We start from the raw sequence: 27,562 nt of genomic DNA on the forward strand, positions 1-27,562 counted from the left end.
CTTTTATATGTTATTAGGAAATACTAGCGCCTGACCCATTAATCAGTCAGCCCATTTAATCGACATTAACGATATTAACTTTTTTAAAGATATGTGAAAGTTGAACATTTCTGTCATTTTGAAATTTTCATTTACTGTAGAAAACTACATGGAGCTTTTTTAAAGTTTTCCTTTATCCTTTTTAGGACCTGCTGACAATCCTGGGTGCTCCCTGAACTTTTTGTTAGAATTTAATAACAAGAGATGTATTCTGTCAAAAATTGCTTGTAATAATGATTAAAAAAAAAATCACCTTTATGCAAACCTCAAACATTGTTCAATAAACATGCTTAAAGCAGAAGTCAACCAAACGCAAAATTAATCAGAATGCCGAGTTTCAACTAGTGGGCCTGCTGGGACCATATTCTTGAAAAAAATATGTTTCAGTTGACTTCCGCTTTAAAGACGTTACAACAAAGTTACGAGTACATTTTGCTTTAGATTTTGATGCCAATATTTTGCTTTTCACTGAATATGAATACGGGCTCCACATATCGGCCTCCTTGACTACCAATAATCGGTATCGGCCCTGAAAAAAAGCACATCGATCTATCGCTAGTACAAATATTTACATTTGTCATAAAAACCTTATTCATCACTCCTTCAAGATTCACTACATTCATTGATATTTTAAATATATTATTCTCCATATCCAAAGCCGACATGTTATTCTTTTTCTAGGGTCCCCAACCACCGGGCCACAGAAATCAGGTGATTCCGCTTGTGCATCTGTCAAAACGTTCCTTTCGATCCCGGGATAAGAGAAAACAGTAAAGCCACAAGCTAAGGAGCAAAACAACATGTTTAGATAGCAGCTTCAAAAAGCGGAATAAGCCAAATAATGAGACAGAAGAAAGCTGCATTTAAAACAATAACTGCAGTCCTACTTAAGGTTCTGATTTATTGCTCGTTGACTTGCACGTGTAACCCACTCCGTGTGGCATGTTGCAACAGGCTCGCAAATGAGGCAATAAAGTCATCAAAACTGTTTCGGCACTTGAGTCCAGCATTAAAAGACAAGCCTTTGGAGTTAAAAATAAAGTAAAAACTCAAAAAAATAAAGAAAATATGATCGCCATCAGATGGTTCCAACATGTTGAAGAGAAACAAGCGCGCGCCTCTCCCCAATTCCAACGACTAAATTCAGCATAATCGGGAGTTGTACAAACCACAATTCCAATTAAGTTGGTACGTGGTGTAAAACAAAACAAAAAACAAAAACGGAACACTCTGACTCTTGCAAATCCTTTTTACCCTATTCTCAATTGTATACACTACAAAGACAAGATATTTATGTTCAAACTGATGAATATTCCCACATTTTTCATTTGAGGCACGCGCCAAAAAATCTGGGACGACTGCGAGAGTTGAGGAATGCTCAGTAACACTTGTTTGGAACATTTCACAGGGCAACGCGGAGCATCTCCCGAAATGCTTGGCTGTTCACAAGCACTTGGTGCGCATCGGTTTAACAACAACAACAACAACGTTTCTCAACGTACGACCGCAAAAAATTGGGGGATTTCCAAAATATAATCAAAGAATCCATAGAAATTTCTGCATGTACAGTCAGGAACAGGACCAAAAACCAACGCGGAATGCCCATGACCTCTCCTATCCCTCAGTGCATTAAAAACCGGCAGCGTGTATTGCAATGTTGGCTCAGGAAAGTGTTTTCAGTTAACCCAGTTCATCGGTACATCCACTTGGAGCAGGTAACGTGAAAGTCTTATCAACAACAGCCACAAACGTTGCCAGCTTCTCTGGGACCGAGCTCATCTGAGATGAACTCTGTTTCGGGCCAAAGAGGAAAAGGACCATCCGGATTGTTATCAGTTCCTTCATTGAAAAGGATTTGCAAATAATTGTATTTTGTTTTGATTTACCGGTATGTTTTACACTTGGGTCCCACACTATATCCCAACTTAATTGGAACTGGGGTTTGAATACTTGACCTTCAAGTTTCAAGCAAGTAGTTAAAGCGGAAGCCAACCCTAAAATTTTATTTACATGAATAGGCTCTATGTAGCCCCACTAGTCGAAACGCGGCATTCTGATTAATATTGCGTGTGTAGAATATGAGTTAAGCAGTAAAATCCACCCGTTTTTTTTGTCCATGTCAGGGGGCAGACATTTTGCCACTTTTTTGTCAACTGAAAACGACATCACAGTTGCTCAGGGCTCTGTTAACGACCAATCATGACTCAGCTTCAAAAAACAGGTGAGCCGTGATCGTCATTACCTGTGCAACTGTGATGTCATTTTCAGTCGAGAGATGGCTAAAAACAGGTGGATTTTCCTACTTAACTGATATTTCACAAATCTTAATCAGAACGCCGTGTTTAGACTAGTAATTGTGCATATAAAATATCATTGCAAAGATTTTTGGGGGGTTGGCTTCCCCTTTAACTCATTCTATCCCAATGACATATTTATACGTCACTTCACAATGGTTCTGAAAAAGTCTTGTACTGAATGATTTAATGACTCCCTGCCCTTGTTTTTACGCTTTAAATTTGTTTACGCTCCAAATATATATTTTGTGATTAGCTTGCTGTCGTAATAGTGGCTCCAACTACCGCAGATAAATTGCTTGTGTGTTTTAACATTCTTGTCTAGTAGAAACGATTCTGATTCCGATTTTTTATTTTTTTAATTGCTTGTGTGTTTTAACATTCTTGTCTAGTAGAAACGATTCTGATTTCGATTTTTTATTTTTTTTATTTACCTAGGTAGCATTGCCAATGCTTGGGCAGTCTCTCTGATTCGCAGGGAGTTCTGATTCAGGACATCAATTGATGGGACAAAAAGACAGGCTCTGTTGACATCATCAGTGTAAAAGTCGCTATCCGAAATGGCGCTGAGAAGGTCGTTATATTCGCGAGAGAGTCCAGTGCTGCTGATGGGAACGCCGAGTTCATCAACAAATCTCTGCAGGGAGTAGATGTAAACCTAAAAAAAGACAAAAAAAGAATCTGTCTTTAACAAACAACACTGACGCATATAACTGTTGTGTGGAATTGGTTCAGAAGTGTTACTACCTTAATTCGGTTCTTGGGGTTGTAGCCACATCTATACACATCGAAACAAGTGTGCATGCGGCAGCTAAGGTCTCCCCTCTCAGGAATGGGACTGGAGACTTGGAGGCGCACCAGGGGAGCATCATGAACACTGCGTTTGTCGACGGTCCAGTCAGCTGTGGACTCGATTGAGTGAGGCCAGAACTGAAACATCCCAGTGGCAATGAGGCCAAGCAGCACCACAGAGAAGAGCGTGATGTAGTATATACGGTGCTTGGTTTTCATCCGCGGGATAAGAGCAGGTCCCCGGGAGCTGTATTTACCAGAGGCATACATGTCTGCCTCCTGCCTGCCTAGCCAGCCTCTGTAATCACACAGTGACAAATATAGATTATGCGGGTGGCTAAATGTTGAACGAGTCACTTGTATGCAAGGAAAAAATATAAGGACAAATACATTTCTTTGAAACACGATGCAAGTTCTTTTTGGACCAAACAAAATTGATCAAATCATGTGTCATCTTCCACACCGCTTATCCTGTACAGGGTCGCGGGGAGGTGCTAGAGCCTATCCCAGCTGACAATGGGCGAAAGGCAGACTACACCCTGAACTGGTCGCCAGCCAGTCGCAGGGGACACACAGACTGAGCGGGAACCGATCCCACGCTGCCTGCACACAACTCAGGCGTGTGTACCACTACACCATCAGTGACGCTTGATCCAATTAGTTATTATAAAATAAAAAAGTTGCAACTGCACAAATTCAAGTCTGATTTCTTTGTGTAAACGCACATAGTGCGTTGGATATAAATGCATATTAATATTTTTTTTACGATTATGACGATTTTGTAATCGTGGAGTGTAATAATCGTGATTGTAATTGAATTTCGATTAATTGCACAGCCCTACCCAGGCCGCTGACGGATGATGAATAACACACCAGCAAAATTGAGTAAAATGCCAACCTTTGCTATTTTTATGGGAACAAGTATTGTAAGCTAAGAGTGCACTATGTGTGCTAATTTAGTTAAGTGTAGTTGTTTGTCATATCTGTGCAAAACGATTTGAATGTAATTCCTTATTCAGAGTAGGGTTGTTCGATTTTGCCTAATAAGAAAATCATGATTATTTTCTCTCAAACACGATTTTACGATTGCAATCACGATTTCTTTGTAAAATAAAAAATACTGAAAAATGAAGTATTTTGAATGTCTTTCATTCAAACTTAATTTTTTTCTTTCTTTGAACTCAAAATGCCAGTCAATTTAAATTCAATGAAGGGAATAGGCTGGCTAAAATGCAGCCTTCTACCAACCCGACCAGAGCAGGGATGATTCAGAATGGTTCAGTTCTATTCCAGCCAATTTCCAAGTTTCAATCCTGAGCTCCTAGCTCACCACCGACCTGGCCAATTCCGTCAGTTGAGCATACGCTACACTTCACTTCCTCACTATCCAATGTCAATTATTTTGACAAAAATATATATTTTCTAATGAAAAAACTGTTTTGTTAATTTATTTATGCCAACCATGTACAGTAACAGGCAAAACAATAAAATGTACCCCCACTAGATAACAGAAAGTAAATAATGACCGTGTATGGGCACTTTTTGTGGATAATTTTGTTAAGCAGTGTGCCGTGACATTTTTTTTTCTGGGAAATGTGTGTCTTGGCTCAATAAACGTTGAGAAACACTGCTGTATAGAATACAAATGTAAAGTAATAAGACTAAGAGGCACTTGTAGTTGATAAAATAAAGGACAATGGCATTGTTAGTAACACACACACACACACACCCACACACCCACACACACGCACCCCCCCCCCCCCCCCACACACACACAGGTATGAACATGCAAAAATATAAAATAAAAATCTGTATATGGATTTGGCAGCCTCACTGACCTTACGTTTTTGAGGGTATTTTGTCAACTCTGAATTTGAAAACTGATGTCCGAGTCCTATAACTTGTGCAATCCGGTATGTGCACAACCTATTATTTCTGCATTCGACAAATCATGTTTAAGCACTTATGAATGGCGAAGGCGACCGTGACAGCAGCCGTGGGAACATTAGCCTCAAACAATCGCGTCACCAATCATGTTGTCCGCAACAATCGCGGCAGGAACCCAGCTCACCTATTTTGGTCACGTTATCTTCCACATATAGCGGATTGCTCTTTCGAGGAATTATATTAGTCGTTGTACAAACTCAACACCTCTTTCACCTTGAGAGCCATTGAATTGCACTGAACTATGATATGTTTGGATCATTTTTGCGGACGCACTTATACCTACTAGATAGTAATACATATTTATAATACAAGCTTACTCATGAATAACTCTGGAATGAGCACCCTTGCTTGTACATAAAAGCGCCACGAAAAAACACATAAACATTGGTGTGGCAAGTCAGATATTACGAAAATTACTTATTAAATTAGATTTTACAGTGTATGAGCCTTAAAGCTAAACTAGAAAACATAGTTACATTAGCTTGACAAAGTCTTCTTAAAGAAACGTTACCAACAACCAAAAATAGCCACAATTGTACATTTAAGTGTCGCCCATTCTGTCGTTGCCTGTTTTACTTACCTAGACGTTCACCAGATCCTACTTTGACAATTCGATGTTAATTCATGATAGCAAGCTTGTTTAGCAAAACACAACCATTGGAGACCCCGGAAGTACTGCCCGGAAGTTATTCGTCTCTTCCTGTGCACCGCGGATTGTAAATCAGACGTTTCCTCCCTCTAGTGGCTGCACTCTCAAACGTGAACACTTGACGTGTACTATCTGTAAATAGTAAATACTGTACTGTGTATTCGATTTGTGGAGTAAAAATACTGTTTATCATTCGGATCCCTTATTGACTTCCATTTTGTATTTACATTTCCTCGCCTGGCTCTGGAGTTCAAAATCTCTGGGGTGTAGCATTAGGGCGCTATAGTCTTCCGAAAATCATTACAAACCAGGGATTTGATGCCCACCCAAAAGAAAAGCAATCAAAGAAGAAACCTGCACCTCTTTTTTTGTTTGTTAGCATTTTGAAGAGAGCTTCTCATTTAAACGCAGATGTACTGTTGTTTCCTGTGTACTCGTTAATAGTTATATAGAAGATAAAACTATACAACACCCCGCTCGTTGTTTGAAGGTTTATAATTTACCGCAACACAGGGTATGACCATATTTTGATTTCCAAAAAAGAGGACACTCATCACATCCTCGAGATACTGTAATGACACTCAAAAACGCCATTCGTTATATCTCTAATAAATTTAAAGTGGACGTCAACCCAAACATTTACTTTACAAGAATATGTTCTATGCAAGCCCATTAGGTGAAACACTGCATTTTGATCAATATTGCGTTTGTGGAATATGAGTTAAGCAGTAAAATCCACCCGTTTTTGACCATCTCAGGGGGCGGGCATTTTGCCACTTGCTGAAAATGACATCACAGTTGCTCAGGGCTCAGATAATGACTAATCAAGGCTAAGCTTCAGAAATCAGGTGAGCTGTAGTCAAGATGTCGAGAAACTAAGTTTGTCTCCTTCGGGTACCCAAAGCAGAAAGATGGGTTAGGGTTAGCCTCCTGTAGGGCAGGCGCGCCCTATGTACTATAATTAGAGATTAGTTCACCTACGATTATATTAAACAAAAGTACATTGATGTGATAGAACATATTTTTTGCATACTACTGAAATTTATATTCAAAAAAATGAATGAACTTTGAAAAATCAAAACATTCTACACACTGTCACTTTGAGTTCATTTGCCTTCTCCGTCGCAGCACTGTAAAACTGAATTTCAACAACTACCGTTTGACTATTGTGCACAGACTTGTATATTGTACATACATTGTTGACAATATCAATATAAGTCACGCTGGAGAGCAGAGCTGGGCATTTTACTAAAAATTGAGCGACGTTATTCGTCATCCGTCTCCAGCGTGGGTACCCTTCCGTCGTCAGTCATTTGCCTTTTTTTCTGGGGGGGAAAAAATACAACCCGTCTATAGGCCGGTCCGCGTCTAATGTTAAATGGGTTTTCGTCAGCGATTCCAAATAAACTTTCTCTCGCACACGCAAACATTCGCCACTCAGTAAGACGCGGGAAGTTGACTTTACTCAACGAAGAGTTGGGCAGTGCAACATTTATTAAAATGGAAAAAATAATTGCATGAAAGAAACACACTTATGACCATGGTTTTTCCATTTATTCCATAACGGGCAAGTTCAGTTAGAGGAGGGATCACATACATTCCCATTTGGGGCAGGAGGGGAGGGAAGCAAACCAGATAAACATGGAGACGACACATATGCAAATATTCCTCTTTTATGGAACAATTTGTAAATAGTTCCAATCATTTCAATAAATAACCTTCCGATGAAATATTTCTCATTATATGTCAATATTTATATTTTAAATATATACTTGCATTCTTTTTGTTGTACTGTGGTTCTCTACGTGGCTATTGGAATTATTTATTATTATTATTTTAGACATCTGCATAAATAATACACACAGAGGATGGTGCTGTACACATCATGTCCAAACAGTGCTTTGACTGGTTGCAAGCTTAGCTATTTAATGGGTTTATAACCCAAGAGTATTTGTGAGAAAGAAGAGGGACTGGAAAGATGATCTGTGCAGTGACAGACTGTAATCTGGCAAGATGTGAGATGTGCTGTGAGTAACTACTCTTGTTCCAAACAGAAAGTGAGCAGATCACGTTGGTGACTCCAGGCTAGGCATTCCACCAGCGGTCATTCTGCAGAATGTCTCACCACAATGGAACATTCGTAAATGTGCCATGGCCGAATGTTAAATACTTTCCCACTTGGACAGAAAAAAAAGCATAAATGCACAACTTCTGGGAAACTCTTAAAAAAGACAAAAAAAAAAAAAAAAGGATAAAAGATTTTAAAAAAAGAATAATAATAACATCAACATCAATCCGTTGCAAGAGCAGTAAAGATAATTACCATCAAATACAGCAATAAAAGTGAAACCATTTATCATAATAAATAACACAAGTAGTAAACCACCTGTTCACCTGTCACACCGTTGGTGATATGGAAAATTGTATGCCACACGTAGAATCGACACCAGCTCATTTACCCATGGAGTCCAACCTCGAGGAAGAGCGAGGTGAACCAGATTAAAGGGAAGCAAACACCTGATGTCCATCATGTCTGAGAGCACCTTGAGAACAAGAGAAAATGTATCCTGGGACAATTAGACAAAGCATGGTCTGGTTATGTCTGCAATCCTGCATTTGCGTGAAACTGCTCTTAAAAACAAAAGGATTTCTTTGACATGATGGCAGCATTTGTGTGATTGAAACTAGCCCCACTGCAAAGAATCTCACCATGAGAGCGGTCCCGTCTCGGAGAAAGAAAGAAAACGATGAGCTAGGTGGTTATTGCGGCCTGAAGGCTGACACAAAATACGCGGTGGTAACAAGAAAGCCATGGCAGTTAGGTGGCGTCTTTCCTGTGGTGTGTAACAGTCTCCATCGGAATGACAGGAATGGAATCTAATAAATATAGCTCATTGTGTACAAATAAAGAAATAAACATATACAAAAGTACATCTGAGAAATGCATTTGGCAATATCAAGGTATTCAATTATTTGGCAAAGAGGGGACTAAGCAAACATGAAGTGCGCAAGAGTAGCCAATTGTCAATCTATCTGCCTTAGTGACAAAATCTCTTTGAAAAGAAAGACAAAAGAACGATCATGCACTATAAAGAGTAACCAAAAGGCTTAAAAACATCCATAGGCGTCTGTAATAACTTTGTCACAATCACTAAATGTTTAAGACACGACTTCCACCACACACACGCACGCCATCTCTTTCTCGACACCAACTCTGTATAGACCTGAGGAACATTGTGTCACGTCGTCACACTTCTACTGACTGACATATGTCCATCTTCACATTCCTGAATGGAGAATGAAAAAGAAAAAGCAGGAAGAAAATATGCTGCTGAGGGTGCGGGAAGTAGTAGAGCACATCAACCCAAGATGATGTGCAGATGCAAATGAGCTTCTTCTACAGTGTTAGCTTTTGAATCCCTGCTAAGTTAACGACTCTCTCTTTCCTAGAGTTAAGTCAGGGGATGAACATATGCTGAAATGTACCATGACGTTGTCTTGGAACGATATTTGTGAAGCTACAGTTGTTCATTTCCACCCAAAAGCAGCACAGCCCCCTGGCATGCAGAGAGGTATCTTCTTTGTAGTCATTGCAATAGTGTGAAAATGCTCTAAACATCATTAAAGTGGGGGGGGGGGGGGACACCTGAAGAATGGAAATTATTTGTGAGTTGGTAAGTCAAGCTTTGTCCTTAGGTCTCTGATGAGTGACTACATTCCATCGCATGCACTTACTGTGATATGTTTTTTTTTGTTTGTTTTTGTTTTGTTTTGTTTTGTTTTAATCTGGGATGACGCCGTCACTTCATTTGGAGTAAACAGGCGCTTGAAGTGGACTACACCACAGAGGACAGAGTGTTCTCCTCAGGACAGTGGATAGGGAGAGATGTTCGTAGTGCGTCAATGGCAGGTGGGGCGCCGTCGCCAGGCGAGAGGTCATTGAGTTCCTCGGATGATGAGAGAGGGAAGGAAGGTGACAGAGAGATGCCAGAAGAGGGGTCAGCAGATCCAGCAAAAGTGCGCGGGGGCTTGGGGACCAAGTTGGGCTCCAATGTCGCCCTGGCCAGAAGCTGTTTGTCATCCGGTTCGTCTCCCAAACACTCTCCGTGGCCAAGCGAGCCGCGTCCGGACTCCGACTCCCCATCAGACAGATCCATTGGAGGTGAGCTGCTGCCATCTAGTCGAAATAGAGAGTCCAAGTACTGGGCAAATTCCAGCACTGTTCGGCTGGGGTTTCCATTTGATAGCTGGGGTGGCGGCGGGGAAGTTTCCAGTCGAGTCTCTGCGCTAAACTCCCATTGTTCTTTGTCTCCATCCATCGCCCGAGGAGCAATTTGCGGACTGCGGGGAGCTTCAGGAGTGCTACCTGGGCTGTAGACGCCCGGCATTTGTTCCACATCAGGGTCCATTTTTGAGTAGATGTTAGGCTCTGCGTTGAAAGGCTGAGGGGAATAATGTCCACTGTAGCGGGGTGTGGCAGGGGAAAGCTGCATGGAGTACTCCGGATTAGATACAGGGTCCAACGGCGTAAAGAAAGGCCCGATCTCACCCAGGTGTTCTGGCGTGGCCTGGCAGAGGCAGTCAGCGGCCAGTAGTTCAGTGCGAGAGCTGAGAGATGGATTCTCTTCAGGAATCGGGGCATCCAAAGGGAACGGGAGGCTACTCAGCATCGGAGAACCTCGAAGCGCAGCAGAGGAGCGCCTGGAATCCAGGCTGTAGACGGATTCAGCGTCTGACAGGCTTTCCATGACAGCCAGAGGAGCTTTGCGGTCCCTAAGCTCCACGGTCAGGCGCTCCCGTGCTCCGCGCAACACTACAGGTACCGGAGGAGGAGGACACTCAGAGAAGCCGTCCAGAGATATTTCAGACTGGGCAACGGAACTAGAGGAGAGGACGAGAAAAGGATAGGAGTGACAGGGAAGCAAGACTCACAAGGCGAGATTGCCATGAAGAAAATATCAACTACACTACAGGAGGGTTTTAAGAAGGGGAAATGGACAATGGTTTGTACATAAACATATACAATATGGACAAAGGTCTAGGGACATACCTCTTGGTCAAGTAGGGGGTGGGACGATCCCAACCGACCCTGAATTACAAATGCTATACAAGCATACTTAAAGCGAAAGTCAACCCAATATGTTCCCAGCAGGCCCACTAGTTGAAACATGGAATTCTGATTCATTTTGCGTTTGTGGAATATAAATTAAGCCATCTCTGGGGGCGGCCATTTTGTCTGCTGTTGACTGAAAATGACATCACAACTGCTCACAACGACCAATCACGGCTGCCGTATTTCGACTAGTGGGCTTGCATAGAACATATTCTTGAAAAAAAATGTTTACGTTGACTTCCTCTTTAAGAAACGTGGCAAATTTGATCAACTAGGACAGATTGCGAGCCAGGCCGTCTTATTGACCTCACTCGTAGTTTTCTGAATAGACACAAGTTCCTCGAGCCATTTCAAAAAATTGCACAGGAGAGAGTGGAAAGTGTTGTAGTTGGAAACAAACTGGATGCTTATTTACGTTTTTCCTATTTTCACTTCCTTTTGGTGAAATAGTAAATTGTCTCAATACTTTTGTCCATATGACATGTTCGCATACTTAAAATTAAGTAAGCGCCAGGGAGAAACACTGACATAAGAGTGGAAGGTCAGCAACCTGGTGGGTGCTTCTAAAGTAGGAAAGGCAACATGAACTACTTCTATCAGAACACAGACTTTGGACAGGGACTGAACCGGAGGGGCGGGGCGTGGAGGGAACTGAATACTACCGTACGTTGTAACTGCACTGTGGTCAGACAGTGTGCAAGCGTGCATGAGAGAATGGTGCACATTATGAAGAGTTAGTGATCACATGCTTTCCTTACCGTAACAATGTTTTTTGTCTTTTTTGTTACCCAAACAAAACAAACAAGAATTACACGTTTGAGAAAAACAGAGTAGAAATTAGTAGCAGTAGTAATGTTGGTTTGAAAATGACTTTTATGTTTTATGAGGCTTACAGGAACTACTTAGAATCCATGTGAAGACATTGTGCTACAAATGTATTTTTTTCTCAAAAATCTACACAAAGAGGCCACTTTGGTTTTAGATATGTATAGTTCCCATTTTTACTCCCATATGCATATTTGTCAGCTGTGAGGCCTTCCGATGATTTAGTTCTTTTAATTTCATTTGAAACAGTCTAACAACAAAGTTGTATAAACATCTCAAAGATGGTCAAGAAAAGATTTGATTTAAAAGTGACATGACTTTTTTTTTTTTTTTACAATTTAATTAGCATCACTGTTTAGTAACTGTAGTGTAAGTGCAAAACAGATTTCTCACACACATAATACAGAAATACACTGTGTTGAATTTACTCAATTGTATTTTGCCAAGTGTTTTCACAAAATAAAATCATCTGGATCCAGAAACATTTTTAAAATAGATGTACAGTATAGTCAATTAAAATATGTATCTGGATACATTTTTAAAATAGATGTATAGTCAATTAAAATATGTATCTGGGTCCAGATTATTGTATTTCATGCAACCACTTTCAACAAAAAACATTTTTTTCAGTGTAGGCAGAAAACTACACTGAAAAAGACGATGGTTAAATTTACTCAATACACTTTTAAAGTAGATGTATAGTCTTAAAGAAATCTATCTGGATACAGATGATTTTATTTCATACAACCACTTGCCGAAATAAAATAGAGTAAATGATGCACAGCATCCTTTTTCCAGTGTAGAGATGTACTTGAATGTTTAATTTCATGGGCAGGCAATCCGGACACCTAGCAATTTGCAATTCATTTAAATCCATTTTCCAAAATAAGCCCTCTTTAAGTTTGTAGCGCCAGCATTAATTCTGATTCAACATTTTAATTTGTAAACATTTCTAAAATTCAATGTTCTTGTTTTGTGGAAAATTTTTGGAGATACATAAATCCATTTAATTTTAGCAATAAACTGGCACCTCACAAAAATATGAGTTTGAGTACCTTCATTGGTAGTTAAGTTCACTTATAACAGGTTTTAGGGTACACTGAATATTTTAGAGCACAAAAAATTCGCAGTGATGCTCAATACTGACCGAACACTACTGTTCCTGCGGTGGTGGGTTGTCGGCATCGGCTGCTGGGCTGTTGCAGATGCAGCCATGAACACGCTCTCGGGATTCAAGTCCACTTCTGTCGGGCTCACCATGATCTTGGCTGCAGACAGCAAAGCCGTTTTTCCTTTGTTGTAGTTCTCCAGGACCTGCCGCAAACACAGCGATATACAAGTGAGTAGAAGCATGGCAGAGGTTCTGTTGCTTGAGAGTTTGAGCCTCAATGTGAACAACTAAAGTCAGAGAAAAGCCAGGATGAACATACAGTATACACATGATGGAAGTGTACAGAAACATCAGTTATAATAACTATGCAGTTGATACATGACCCATCAAAATGATCCAGTATTGTTAAAATGAGTTATTAATGTATACAGTATGCTCTCTTAGGAAAGGTAAGCCTGGTTATAAGCGCACACACAGTTGACAGATGATTGTATAAATGACTACTAAAAGTGGGAACAGTGTTGTATGATTTACATTATAACTGGATAGTTTGTGTATACATTCTTTCTATATTTAACAGTCGATACTGTGAAACATCAATTGTGATAGTACATAGTGGTTAAGATAAACGTAAGCCCGAGCTAAAGGTGAGCTTACACCTACTCCAACTGACATTAACCACCCACAGAAGAGTCATGGATGCCTGAGGAAGATTCACACAAGTCCTACAGTATTTGAGGGAATAGCGGTCCATATGATTGCAGTGTAGACAACTTACAAAAGACAGACAATCACATGAATACAACAATTACACACACATTTGTGGTTAGCTTTAATGAGTTAGAAAGAACACATGCCAGAGGCACATCATGCTTAAAAAAAAAAAAAAAACTGGACATGCAAGTGTGAGAACAAAATAACAAAACAAAATGAAAACTAATTAAAGGCTTGAATTTGAAATGTATGGTGAGGCAAAATATCAGTCAAGGAGCATGTTGGCAAATAAATAGAATCATTTTACACTGTTAGGAGTTACCAATGGCTTGCTCGTGCAAGACTGCTGCAAGTGACAACATACAGATATCTGGCGTAACAGTGAGAAAAATGAAAAGGCACAACAGCCTGAAAACAGACAAAATAAAGATGACAACTTGATGCAGAGAAAGACTTTTTTTTCAACCAACTGCACTTGGTTCAGCCATATGTGCTTCAATAATTTCTATGCACACGAAGACAGAATTATTAAACATATGCATGGACGAATATATGATCCTTTCTTCTGTTTAAAAATGGCTCCCACTATTTCGAACCAGAAAAATAGGACAATGTAATGACCCAGCAGCAGCAGCATAAACAATAATTATTATTCAAATGTCCTTGTTACTCCTAATTTCGAAAACGCTGAGAAATGTTCAGCTCCCTGAAAGGAAAGGAGGAATGTGTCTTGAGGAAAAAGTAAGAAAAGAGGAAGAAGGTGCAGTCACTGTGAAAGGCATCACCATGGAAGCTTTGTGAACACAAAGAAAATGTGTTAGCAGGAAGAAGTGGGGGAGCTCCAAGTCACAGCACTTGAGCAGAGCAAACGTGCAGAGGCAAAATGCTGAATGTGGGTTTTGGATCACAATGGGTGCAACAATAAATTAGACTTTTAGCCAGTTTTACTCTTTACGTTAGCTTAATGTAGCGTAAAGACTCACGTCGGTAACTGCAATATAAGAGTCATTTGTTCCCAGGAATGCAGCTAGGATTTTTAACTTCCTCTGGGGACTTTGCCTGGACTTGTTGTTGCCTGCAGCCACAACTTTGGATGTGCAAAAGAGCCACAACGAGGGATTTTAAAGTCAAGATGTCGAACAGAAAGACCTTGATCCCTTCCATCGAAGTAACATTGAACACTGAGGAATTTCACAGTGTTGGAGGTGGAGTTACCAGAAAATGGTTTCATTAAAATGATTAGCATTTTTACATTCATTTGTGCAGCTCTGTGTATGTTGACATGCGCTGTTGTACACAGGTTAAATAACTGTTGCCACAGGCAAGAAAATCCTGAATGCTCCATCAAATCATCAAATACACAAAAGACAAAAAGGCCAATCATAACACTGAACGCCATGCAGTCTCTCAACTACAGACTTCCTCTTGTCGAAAGGAGTTTTGTGATGTTCCCATCTTACTAGGCTTTCTTTTCTTGGGACTCATTGGGTAAAATTTCTGAAGGAGTGGGAATTGCATCCACACAAAGGATGGTGTAAGGTGGGTCTGTTTGGGTTTGTGGTGGAACGCATACATTGTCTGCAACTGAAAGAGTTGCTGACTGGGGATGAGAGGGATTAATAGCATCCGAAAAGATGGCAGGGAGAGAGAGCAGATCGGTCTCTGTAAGGGAGGCATTGGCAAACAGGTCTTTATAGGTGGGGGAGGACGTGTCACAGGCAATACTGTTAGAATGGGATTCTGTATTCGAGGTTATGTGCCCAGTGGTGCCACTGGTAGGCTGAAAGACCTCAAGCACCTCCACTTCCAGAGCCCCCTGCTCGGACAGAGGATAACATGGTTCCAGCACCTGCGGACACACCAGAGGTTTCGTACACAATCACATATAGTGCTACGCTTCAATCGGAGTATACTTCTTTATACAGATGCACCGTCACCCAAACACCAACCATCACCTCATATTTAACTCCGCAGGCATAGGAAAGGGCAATTCTCAAAGTGGTTTCTTCCCATGCAAACGAACACTTCAACACCCTTATACCAGAACAAATTGCCACAGGACAACATAGAACCGACCAGAATAGAAGGAAGGGTTCCCGTGCTGTGCTAGTAGAGCAATGTGAATAATATCAAATGAAATGAAAGATTAAGATTAAAGATGGATATTCCACACATTCAATTCAATTGAATTCCATTCACCTCAGCAACAATACTTATGGGGCATGCCGAAGAATGGTGAGGGTTTTTTTCCCCCTTCGGTGAGATGGTGAATTTTGGATTACTATTAATTGATTGCTGAGATATTCAATCTCTAAAATTAGAAATTAATAGCTATATGAAATATATTTCTTCATTTTAAGACATAACCTTATAACGCCCAAAGGTGGGCATTCCGTCAGACCAATGGACCGGTCCATCGGTCCATCACTAACGGACCCATTTCGCTGATGATTGACGAATGATTGGACACTAAATAACGGACTAAGCACTGAAGTAAGTGGATTTTCGTCCATCAGAGTAATTGTAACTAATTCATTTTGCTTAAGTTCTTTGTGGGGTGGGGGGACGGACTGACAGACCAAATGGCGGACCGACAGACTTCTGACCGATTGGCCAACTGACAACTACAATTTCGTCATTACAATAACAGATCAGCACAATTTAGTAAAATGCAGACATTTGATAATGGCATGTTTTTGTTTGTTTGTTTGTTTAGTACTATCATCAATTTGTCTTAAATGGAAATGAATCCTCAAAACTATGGAGAACTCTGGAGTAATCTTGAAAATGATTCTGTTAAATTAAGGCTCTGTACTGTTTTAGTTAAGTAAATCAGGCTGTGTCCTTGTGTATGTTCAGATTTTGAACAGTGGCAGTACCCCATAAGTAATGAATCATCTCAAAATGTTTTTTACATTGTTAGATACCACTCGAACACTCTCTTCACTCAACAGTTTGATAATCATAACAATGGCATCCCAGCACCACGTCAGCGAAGACAAAACAATCAGCATACACATGACGAAAACAGACCTTGTTCAGACCCTCCATCACCATGTGAGGCATGTGCTCATTAAGCATGGCAGGCGAAATGATGACCTCGTTGAAGGCCTTGTTGTCACCCCAAAGAGCCGAGTATGTTGGCTCTTCCTGACCACAGCTGCAAGAGAGTGAGGTAGAAACTTGTTTTAATTAATAAGACAAAGTAAACACGGACATTGAATTTACCGTCCACCTCATTTTTTCCCAGTCAACATTGGGGAGGGATTAATGAAGGTAACAATACAATATGAGAATGTGACAAACCCCACACTTAGACAAAAAAAAAAAAATTATAATAGCAGAAACAAGAAGTCAACTACATGTGGCAAAATGTAGAACTCTAAATGCAGTAAGGTATAGAACAACATACCAGGCAAAAACACATAGTGTCTTCTTAAACTGTCATTTCTCTGGTAAACAACTTGCAGTGGTGGTTTACCACCAGTTTAGAGGAAGGGAGTGGCAAACAAGTGGGTGGCCTTCATTTTGACACAAAATAAATAAGTGTGCAGCTGCGCAATCAGCCTTCTCACCAGGTCTCTGGAGGATGGTTGTGCACCACGTGGATGATCCGACCAGGAGGGTAGAGGGGGGTCGAGGCTGAGAGGGCGATGCTGAGGTCACTGGGGTGGAGCCACAGGCGACTGCTGGGGGGTGCTGCTTGCTGAGATGGGGGATCCTCCTCCTCAAGTGGAAGCTCTGACTTCGGGATGCATTTGGTGCCTCCCACAATGATCCTCCACTGTGGTAATAAATACATTATCTCAGCATTGTGGAATACTGCATTTCGTTTTAGGCAGGGGCTTCTAAACACTATACAGTGCGCAAAATAGTGTTTGCCGATCAATGTTACATTTAACGCCCTGTAGAGATGATACAGGAAGAGGCGTACCTTTGGCTTGTTACTTTTTTGTAGAACTTCTAGTAGATGGCGGCGGAACCCCTCCAGCTGAGACAGGCCCAGCCTAGAAGACAACAGCAAAAGATGACTTGTGACAACTTCATTATCCTGAGGAGTGCATTTACAGTGTACGAAAGTGAAGGAGATACCTTGGTACCAGATCTTTTCCTAATACTACGGAGGTGACAAACTCTTTGGAGTATTCCATGGCATCCTCACTGGTTGAAAGGAGGGGTCAAGCAGGTTGGGAAAATAGAGGAGAAACTCGTTGGACACACTTATTACGCAAATCATCCATTTTCAAGTACCAGCACGGAGAGTCAGACTTCTACCAAGGTTTTGTCACATGCAAAATCAGTGAGTAAGGCTAACAACTAAAAAAACTTAGAGCTAGCAGGTGGGGGAGTTTCATTCAGATTGACAAAAACAGCTTTCACAAACAAAAGAATACTTAGCTTTACATAACAACCTGTCATTTAGATTTTAGGGGTTGGTGGGATCAATTTGAGCTGTATATTGCCATTTGGCCACATCGAGCAAAAGGAATTCATATTTTAGTGGCTGAGACTCGCCATGTGAAATGTTCCGGCAGAACCTCACACGCTACGAGTGTCGCCGTCAGGCGTGCTCCCATCCCGCCGCGCACCTGTTGTAAAGTCAACGGAGGCCGTGCGGTAAGGTGGTGGAGTGGTGTGTGGTGCGGGGCTCTTTGGACCTAATGGAAAAGCGGTTCTAGTCTGCCTCGTGATAACAACGCTTGATTACTGCTTTGTGGGCGGTGCGTGCAGCAACCAGCATTAGGACGATGTCATGGAAGGAGTGCGGTTGTCACACGAGGAGAGGGGAAGGTTTTAGTGACCCAGGCGTTTTACTTCAAGGATGTTTGGAAAATAGTCACCAAATAACTCTTATTTCACAAGATATTAGATCACCATTGTGCTAAAGGTAATACATGATCATGCCTATAGAACTGTGGAAGGCTTAAAATAGCATTATATGGCCCTTTTAAATACAACCCTTTTCATGCAGCTGTGGTTGTTTGTAAAGTTCCCCATAAATAAAGTTGAGTTGAGAGACAGGTCCATCCAGCTGTAGGGGTGTTGTGGGGGTGGGGGTGCAGTGGGGTACAGGAGATATGTCGGCGATATGTAACTACTTCAACATAGAAACTCCAGCTAGAGCGAATGTTGCAAGAGGTGGAACCAAAGTGGCCAGGTTCAATACGTTAAACCTGATGCAACATTTGAGAACGAAACATGTGAACGAGCACCAAGAGACCGCAGCGGCGGCGGCAGCGAGCATTAACAAGGGGAATTGACCGCAATAACAAACCCTGCTCGATTGAATGCAGCGCCTTGTATCGTGCTCATTCACGACACTGGTGTGTGGTGACTGCTCAGTATTAGCCGTCGCTGTTGGCCCAGAGCGGACACTCTTAACCAATGGCGGGGCGGCTTTTTCATATTGAGGGAAAAAAAACCAGTGAGGTACAGGAGAAATAATGTCGACGTCGATATGGAACTACTGTGCTTCAACATAGAAACTCCAGCTAAGTGCAAAATTAGCGGTGCGAAAGTTGCAAGAGGTGGAAATAAAGTGGCCAGGTTCAATACGTCAAACCTGATAAAACATTTGAGGACAAAACATGTGAAGAAGCACCAAGTGCTTGCGGCGGCAGCGAGCATGAACAAGGGGAATGGACCGCAACAACAAACCCTGCCCAATATTGGATTTTGGAGTTGAACTTCTACTGCTTGTTTTTGGTTTTGAAAGTGGATTTGGGAGCGGAAGTTGTTGCGATGGGTCACTAATACTCAAAACAAACTTTTATAATAATATAGCTTTTGTAATTAATCCGACACAATCTCTCTCAATATACCTCGTGTATATTATTTCTTATTTTTACCAGTTTCACAAAGGTTTTTAAGTCTGACCAAGCCATGATAGCAATGGTTTTACATCCAAGTGAGTATGCAGTTCTATTGAATTAGAAGGAAAAAATGCTCATATATATATATATATATATATATATATATATATATATATATATATATATATATATATATATATATATATATATATATATATATTATTTATTTATTTTTATTTTTTTCCAAAAGTCTGGTATCGGTACGGTATCCAGCTGGATATTGGAATCGGTATCGGGGCCAAAAAATGGCATCGGAACAACACTAACTGAAAGTAAGCAGCAAAGCAATTGCCTCAAAAGATTGTGCAACAAAATATTAAGTACAGGGTCGTATAATTTCCGCCAAGGACTCTTTTATGAGTTTTTTTTTTTTTAATAAAACCGTTGAACCAATATCTAAAAGCAATGTCAAATTTCAATTGGTTAATTTTCATTACATCTCTTTTCATTATTATGATTATCTTTCTTTTATTATTTTTTTTTCTTTAATAGAGGGGTACCAATAATTTTGTCCACGTGTGTGTGCAAAAAACTGGGGCAAAAAACAAACAAAAAAACAACTTACCTAAGAAGGCCACCAGGTGGGGAGTAAGAGTAGCAGTGAAGTGTGGGATACTGAGGTCTGAGCAGGAAGGAGAGAATAGCAGCAGTCCCGGCACCAAGAGAATGGCCAACTATCACCAGTCCATAATGCATGGTGCCCTTGTTCTGTGAGAGATGGCAACGAATCATCACATTAGCACACTGCTATCCAATGACTGAACTTGAATTGTTTATATTTGAATTTGAATAGCTAAACTTGAGGTCGTGGGTTCGATCCCGGCTCTGGCCTCCCTGTTTGGAGTTTGCATGTTCTCCCCGTGCCTGCATGGGTTTTCTCCGGGTACTCCGGTTTCCTCCCACATTCCAAAAACATGCATGGTAAGTTGATTGGACTCTCTAAATTGCCCCTAGGTGTGATTGTGAGTGCGGATGTTTGTCTCTGTGTGCCCTGCGATTGGCTGGCAACCAATTCAAGGTGTCCCCTGCCTACTGCTCAAAGACAGCTGGGATAGGCTCCAGCACGCCCCGCGACCCTTGTGAGGATAATCGGTATTGATAATGGGTGGATGGATAGCTAAACTTGAATAATTGCATTTAAAAACAGAATCTGCTTTATACAAAATTTAATTTGTATTGTTCAATTTGACTCATTGCATTGAAAAACTGAATCTCAATTGTACAATTTGAATTTACTAGTTTGACACTGAAGCCCAATAAACTCGACACTGAATGTAAAATTATAAAAGTATATCAGTTTCTCTAAAACTGTATTTGATCCTCCCTGAAAATGTAACTTTATATATTTTCACTTTCAGTTCTTTCAACGCAAGTTCAGTTCTCTAAATTCAATTAAATGTGACAGGTACTTTTGCAATAGCAATTGATTGCAGATACACAGATATCCTCTTCAGCTAATCAGCGCCTTCGTTTTTGAGCGTGTAACACGGGGCTCTGCGGAAAGTTAAATCTTCGAAGCAGCTCCTTAACATTATTGATTTTTGTCATCTGGTCAGGGAGGGATGAAATGAGCTTCCTTTCAAATATAGTAAAGAAAAGGACATTGTATTGTCAGGATGGAACATATCACATTCCCCTTTCTTTCTTGAAACCCAGCACCCTGCCATTGAACTCCAAACTCTAGGTATTAGTGAAAACTAGGGGTAGAAACATAGTAATCTTTCAAATAGTATATTTGAGCCCACTTCTCCTAAATGACATCATCTGGTGATGTGAAAAGAAAAGCGTTAATGCTTGCCTTATCATGTTGACATCAATTAGAAAATGTGGGCTTGAATTTCTTTGAAAAAGTAGGCCAAGGGCTCATCTCATTCCTCTAATTGCACGGTCCTAAATCCTCGCCCTAGCTCCGGTTTACATGCTAGGGTCTCCCGCCAGAAATTCCACCCAGGGTCAAGATTGACAGAGGAACGAGGACATCTGTGTATCTGCGATCGATTGCTATTCCTAAAGTACCATCTGTCACAGTATGATAAATATAGAAAATACAGAGTTGCATTTTCAGTGAGGATCAAATGCAGTTTCAGAGAAACTGAAATACATTTCATAATTTTAAATTCAGTATCAAGTTTATTGGACTTAAGTTCCAAACTAATGCATTCAAATTCAAATTGTACAAATCAGATTTAGTTTTTCAATGCAATGATACAAATTAAACGATACAAATTCAATTCATGCAATTCAAAATAATTGTTTCAATGCAATTATTCAAGTTTAGTGATTCAAAGAAGAAGAAGTCCCATGTGCAACATACTGTATTTAGAAAGGGACATGAAATGTTTCTTTTGTGTGCTCTAGCAAATACTTACCTCTGCAAACAAATACAGTGCAACTCAGCCTCTGCCTGGCAGACGTCAAAGTTAACAACATGCTTTTGACGGTATATCAATTTAAACTGAGTTTAAAAATACTACTGGATGTATTTCCAGAGGCTATATTTAAACCAAACATAACATTATTCTTAACGTCTATCAAAGTGGGTCACGACTTTGCACCCGTAGGACAATAGCGGTCCCACGGTGACAACAATTGAGAACCACTGATCTAGACAAAGAGTGTGAATGTGTCCATGTACCAAGTCTCTTCCAAAAGCTTGTGACAATATCATTTCCTGCTCCAGTTTCTTCTTAATGTACTCTGCTGAGTAAACCATCCCCTAAAACAAAAGAGACATAAACATTAAATGCGGTGTAACTAAGGATAGGGATTCTGCTGCATTGAGCTCTTAAAAGATAACGACTGTAGAGTCAATGTACTATAGTTAAATCATTTCTCTCTGACCTTGTGACCAAGCCAGGTCCCATGCTGCTCCTCCACAGGTAAACGCTCAGAATCCCCCGACAAATCAGTCAAGGCATCCTGATGCCACACACAACAATACATGTCAGAATAAGCAGAGAGAAAGTGGCAAAAAAAATAAAAAGTACAACATTCATAAAAACATTCTGTGCTAAAATTAAAACCTTGTAGTCGTTCACATTGCAAAAACAAATGCGAGTTCTAATTTGAACGCAAAGCATCCGTGATGTGACGCGCATGCGCACGCCGTTGAGGACATGCACCAGAAAACACGACGTCACGTGGCGCAAGGTTTACGGTTTCTTGCGATGGAGAAATACGCAGAAACTTTGAGCGGATAGGCTGTTATGACACTGTGTCTGGGTTATGATACGGTGTATGGGTTTGGGTCATTCCCTCCTTTATGTTGGTAGTCGCTTTGTCCTTTATTTGGTCACAAAGTGTTGGGCGTGTTATTCCGGTATGTAAACTGGAGTTACTCACTTACTCGTCAGAACGTTTTTCCTTCCATGCCCTGCTATGTCCTACTCTGAATTTTTGCAAGTAAAGAATTTTACTTTTCCATTTTTGTCTCCTGTCTGCTTTTGGGTCCAATTCCCGCTCCATCCGTGACACAGGCGAGTGTGCGGTATGCCAACAAATTGCACTTGATCGGCGATTTGGACCCATACAAACTTGCACAGAGAGACTAGATTACTGACCCGCAAGCACTGCCCGTGGTGACTTACATCGATGTTGTCCACGACAGTACCTGGTAAAAATGATGTGGCGGGCCAGATCTGGCCCCCGGGCTTTGAGTTTGACACCTGTGATCTACATGATTAACTGATTCAGTAATTGACTCCCCTGGTAGATGTGATCGCTACACAGGAGATAACTGCCACTATGGGAAGGATCCTGTCTTCTTCTTGGCCCCTTTTTACAGCTGCTATCCATTTGCTATGCCTTGGTTCTTCAAATGGTAGCCTGTAGAATGCTCGTCCCTTCTTTTTCCCCTCTTACTGTGGCACCCTGATGCACAGCACTTGTCTACCATTGTAAAAGTGTGGCGTTTGCGTTTACTCAAAGTAGCAAGACGTTTTCTAAACAGCCAAAGTGGAGTTGTTTATGTTAGTCGCAGGGCATTGTGGGATGCGTGACGTCAACGTGCGGAACTCTATTGGGCTTTGATGACGTAAAGGTCGGATGTATCCGAATGAGTGTGCCTACGGCAAGACACATCACATACAGTACACATTCGATTTATATCCACATACGAAAGAGGTTTAGGTCGTAATTGAAAAAAAAAAAATCTCTACTTTACTTTTCACACTGCATGAAAAAAAAAAAAAAAGCGATGTCGCATCCGGGAAAAAAAAAATCAATTGAGCTGCCGTGTGAACATAGTCTAAGACTTTTATAGAATTCGAGGTTTCTGAGATGAGTGGTTTTCCATGTGTCACACCCGTGACTATCTCTGACGTTTCAATCATAGCTTTAAATAGTACAATACCAGTTTCCCTTCAGTGTTACGTAAACAATGAACAGGACATTTATATCTGAGTGCTGCTATGGTGCTATGCATGGACAGTGTGGGAGTTTGTGAACACTACCTTGAACCTCAGTGCAGATAAGGCAATGAGAGAAGATGGGGGCAACACAGGTTTAGAGGTGGTAGAAGTAGAAAGTCTTACTGTGCAAAGCTGAAATTCACCTTTAGCGATAATGTCCCTCTGATACTGATGACCACCTTCTTCTTTTCATGATCTACTGCCACAAAAAATGGAGTCTCATAAACCTGGATGGAAAATGGACAGAGGACAGCAGAACGTATGGCATAAAGGGATAATAGGAGAGAATCACGGCAAGGATAAAACTGGGGCAGCGACGCGACTTGAATGTGCGTGAGAGGTTAAGTCTAGTATCATTGAAACTGATCATGCAGAGTAAAGTGTCACATTACTATAACATGTCAAAAACTAAATCGATACATCGTCTCTGACGAATATGCTACATGCTAATCATTTCAAACCCTTGAGCCAGATTGCCCTTCAGGTTAAAATCTTTTTTGGAAAATATTAGCAGTCCGAAAGAGTGTTTTTTTTCCTCAGCATGTTGAGATTCAGTTAATGTCAATCAACAAAAGTGTCTCAGTGGACTGCGACACCCACTGAGACTGCACAACTCTCACACCACTCCCCAACTCTCAGCAACTAAACCAGTGAGCGAAGTGTTATCAAAACAGATACAAATGACAGCCAAAACTACAATAGACAATAAAGCCATTAACATTGCACAGCTTCAACAAAACTGTGTCATGGCAAAAAGTACCAGCTTTTTTCCTGAATATAAAATTTGGAGGCTGAACCCACACCTAATTTCGGGTTGCCTCTGGCTGTAAAGCCACTGACATCCCATAAAATTGCAGCACTTGGGTGTCTTTTTTAACTACAATTGTGTCATTACACTAATGGCGCGTTATCAGGCACTGTATCAGAAACAGTGGGAAGCCGCTCCTAAAAGTATCGAAGAAGAATGATGGATTTTCTTTCCTACTGCAAATGTGTTGGGACAGTTTGGGGGATTTTTCAAACAGTTTCTTGTGTAACCAAGAACGGTTGATTTCTTTTTTTTTTTTTCAGGGAAGATAATTGCAGGAAGTCAAAAAGTTAGAATTCATGTTACTGATTAGAAGCTGTTGTTTGTCAGGTCTGAAAATACTAAGCCTCATGAGATGGAGTTGACCAGTGAATGTGAGGATTCAGAACAGGATATGGGGGCAAGTTGAGAAGGAATAAGGAATGACAGGCGGGCCGGCCTATCGGCGATTACCAATTGTTACGGCCGGTCAAAAAGGCGGATAGACTGACGGCGGAGGGGTACCCCGGCTGCAGGCGGAGGGCGATAAAAGGACTGGGACATTTTTGTAAAATACCCAGCTCTGCAACCTCCAATTCTATTAGCCATTCCATAGCCCGCATTCTCACAGGCTTTGGAGCATGGATATGGTCAAAGTTTTAAGATGGTCATCGAATTTGAGCATGTGCATGTAATATTCTCACCTAATAGTCTTGTAGCCAAGCCTGATTTGTCACGCCACAGAATTTGTTTCCACTGAGGCAGCGTGTAGTGATGGCATACTTTACATTATTCCATCCAATGCGTGACATTGTGTTTGGTGATGTAAGGCGTTTATGCAGCTGCCCGGCCATGGAAACTGCCATGAATCCCCCAGCACAGTTTTAGTGCCGATGTTAATGCCAGATGAAGTTTGGAACTGCGCTGTCGTTGAGTCAGCAAAACAGTGGAAACTCTTACACACTATGCACCTCAGCCTTCAGCGACCCTGGTTCTTAACTTTACAATGTGTGCTATCTGCTTTCTATGCCTGAGTTGGTTCGGTTCCTTAAAGCGGAAGTCAACGCAAGCACGTTTTTTTTAAAGAATATGTTCTATGCAGGCCCACTAGTTGAAAGACAGCATTCCGATTAATATTGTGTTTGTGCAATATGAGTTAAGCAACAAAATCCATCCGTTTTAGCCATCTCTGGGGGCAGCCATTTTGTCACTTCTGTCGACTGAAAATAACATCACACACCCTCAGGGCTCAAATAACGACCAATCTTAGCTCAGCTTCAGAAAACAGGTGAGCCGTGATCGGTCGTTATCTGAGCCCTGAAGGTCTGTAATGTAATTTTCAGTGGACAGAAATGTCAAAATCACCGCCCCCTGAGATGGCTAAAAACGTGTGGAATTTGCTGCTTAATTCATAATTTATATTAATCATATTGAATTCTTTCAACTAGTAGGCCTGCATAGAATATATTATTGAAAGAAATATGTTTGAGTTGACTTCCCCTTTACTTTAACAGGTTTAGAACACCCAGAAGGCGTTCATTTGACTACTTATGCTTTACATTTGACGATGTCACCCCGCCATATCACCTGCTATTTTGGCAGGGAATGGCCAATTTACAAATTAAAGTCCTCTACTTGTAGCCAGCAGAGTTGTTTGTCAAATATCACCCAGATTTGGCGTTCAATAATTGTTGTGGCAAAAAAAGTTGCAAGAACCCCTGGGCGTTCTAGTGTTAAATGTTCAGTTTACAATGGGAAATATCTAGCAGGTACCACACTCAAATTCCTTAAGCACTTTAGATGACCCATTAGTTCACAAATGTTTGCAAAGGCAAACTGTCTGGGTAAGTGCTTGCTTTTATAAATCTGTTCATAAACTGCCCCATAAAAACAGACCATGGTAAAACGGAGGAAGAACACACTCCGACACCTGCAACTGCAGTGACGTTAGAATACTCACGGCATCATGGCAGGAAGTGTAGACTATGTGAACCTGCTTCAGATCCCGGTCCAGAAATTGTCTGCGTATGGCCAAAACATTACAACCACAACAATTGTCCTCCTCCACTGTCACTGACTGGGACAAACGTGAGCCAGACATTGATGTGCAGCTGGGGGCAGAGGAAGGGGAAAACAGAAAACGGGACAAAGATGATTAAAAAAATGACGTGGGCACAAAAGGAAATGTTTTTTAAAGTATGCAAAATACATAATCCCATTGCATTCTGTGTAAGAGTATGTGATTAGTTCAACATTGCTTGTATTGAGTGGGTCTTAGAGAGTACTACACTCTCAATGGATTACCACATAGCAAGTGTTGATTCATGTGAAAATATGATCCTTTCTAAAGTCCCACAAGAGACGCACAAGACAAACTGATCAAAATTGCGCGGGTGTACGTTTGAGTGCTTACGGGCAGGTGCTAACGAGGCGGCAGAGCCCGCAGGCTGGCTTTCTCATCAGGTACATGGGCCACCCATACGCAGCGAGAGCAAAGAGCATGTAGTAGCACACATCCTTGTACATGCCCATCTCAGTCTGGGATAGAAGAATACAGATAAACAAGTAAGCACCACCAGGAGAGACAAATATTACTGACAAGTACCAAATGAATAAATCTGCAAAAGAACAACAGAATTCCGCATCTCAGCTCTTCGTGAGTGGTCTAGGCCACAAGAAAGGCCTTCTTACTTGTTGTTTTTGCATTGTAATTGATGAAATATTTTCTATAGCGCCCTTGAGTAAGATTTCATTCAGTTTTTGGTTGTAATCCGTGAAAGAGAATCCATCACGGGAAAATCCTTTATAAATAAGCATGAATATATTGGTCATTTTTTTGGGTGATGCAGTAACTTAATATGAGATGTTTCAGGCATGGCAAGTAAATTAGAGCATCAGAGGTGTTGAAATATGGGTGGGGGGAGGTTGATTCACCCATGCTTTTCGAACAAAACTCAGTAAAAAAGGATGTTGCAGTGTCCCAAGTGTGTATTGACACTTTCATCGTTA

General features: G+C 41.0%; 2 protein-coding genes across 3 annotated transcripts in view; both read right to left on the minus strand.

The window, feature by feature from the left end:
* The window catches only part of ext2 (exostosin glycosyltransferase 2), a 28,965-nt gene extending 23,190 nt beyond the window's left edge, over window positions 1-5,775 (minus strand). Inside the window, exons 1-3 of the mRNA XM_086026443.1 lie at window positions 5,653-5,775; window positions 3,081-3,423; window positions 2,768-2,991 (exon numbers count right to left, since the gene is read on the minus strand). Of these exons, the coding sequence (XP_085882569.1) occupies window positions 2,768-2,991; window positions 3,081-3,395 (539 nt within the window). The 5' untranslated portion in view covers window positions 3,396-3,423; window positions 5,653-5,775. The remainder of the gene's footprint in view (window positions 1-2,767; window positions 2,992-3,080; window positions 3,424-5,652) is intronic.
* Window positions 5,776-7,260: 1,485 nt separating this feature from the next.
* The window catches only part of dagla (diacylglycerol lipase, alpha), a 42,241-nt gene continuing 21,939 nt past the window's right edge, over window positions 7,261-27,562 (minus strand). Inside the window, exons 10-22 of one of the 2 annotated variants that reach the window (XM_086025591.1) lie at window positions 26,967-27,091; window positions 26,514-26,664; window positions 23,910-23,993; window positions 22,199-22,276; window positions 21,993-22,073; window positions 19,923-20,065; window positions 17,577-17,645; window positions 17,419-17,491; window positions 17,060-17,268; window positions 16,518-16,644; window positions 12,807-12,973; window positions 11,593-11,610; window positions 7,261-10,602 (exon numbers count right to left, since the gene is read on the minus strand). In XM_086025591.1, the coding sequence (XP_085881717.1) occupies window positions 9,558-10,602; window positions 11,593-11,610; window positions 12,807-12,973; window positions 16,518-16,644; window positions 17,060-17,268; window positions 17,419-17,491; window positions 17,577-17,645; window positions 19,923-20,065; window positions 21,993-22,073; window positions 22,199-22,276; window positions 23,910-23,993; window positions 26,514-26,664; window positions 26,967-27,091 (2,370 nt within the window). In that variant the 3' untranslated portion in view covers window positions 7,261-9,557. The remainder of the gene's footprint in view (window positions 10,603-11,592; window positions 11,611-12,806; window positions 12,974-16,517; window positions 16,645-17,059; window positions 17,269-17,418; window positions 17,492-17,576; window positions 17,646-19,922; window positions 20,066-21,992; window positions 22,074-22,198; window positions 22,277-23,909; window positions 23,994-26,513; window positions 26,665-26,966; window positions 27,092-27,562) is intronic. The other variant, XM_086025592.1, reaches the window with a different exon arrangement.

This window comes from Filicampus tigris, chromosome 3 (genome assembly GCF_054856515.1).
Source record: "Filicampus tigris isolate MCC_2025a chromosome 3, RoL_Ftig_1.0, whole genome shotgun sequence".
In the NCBI taxonomy this organism is placed as follows: Eukaryota; Metazoa; Chordata; class Actinopteri; order Syngnathiformes; family Syngnathidae; genus Filicampus; species Filicampus tigris.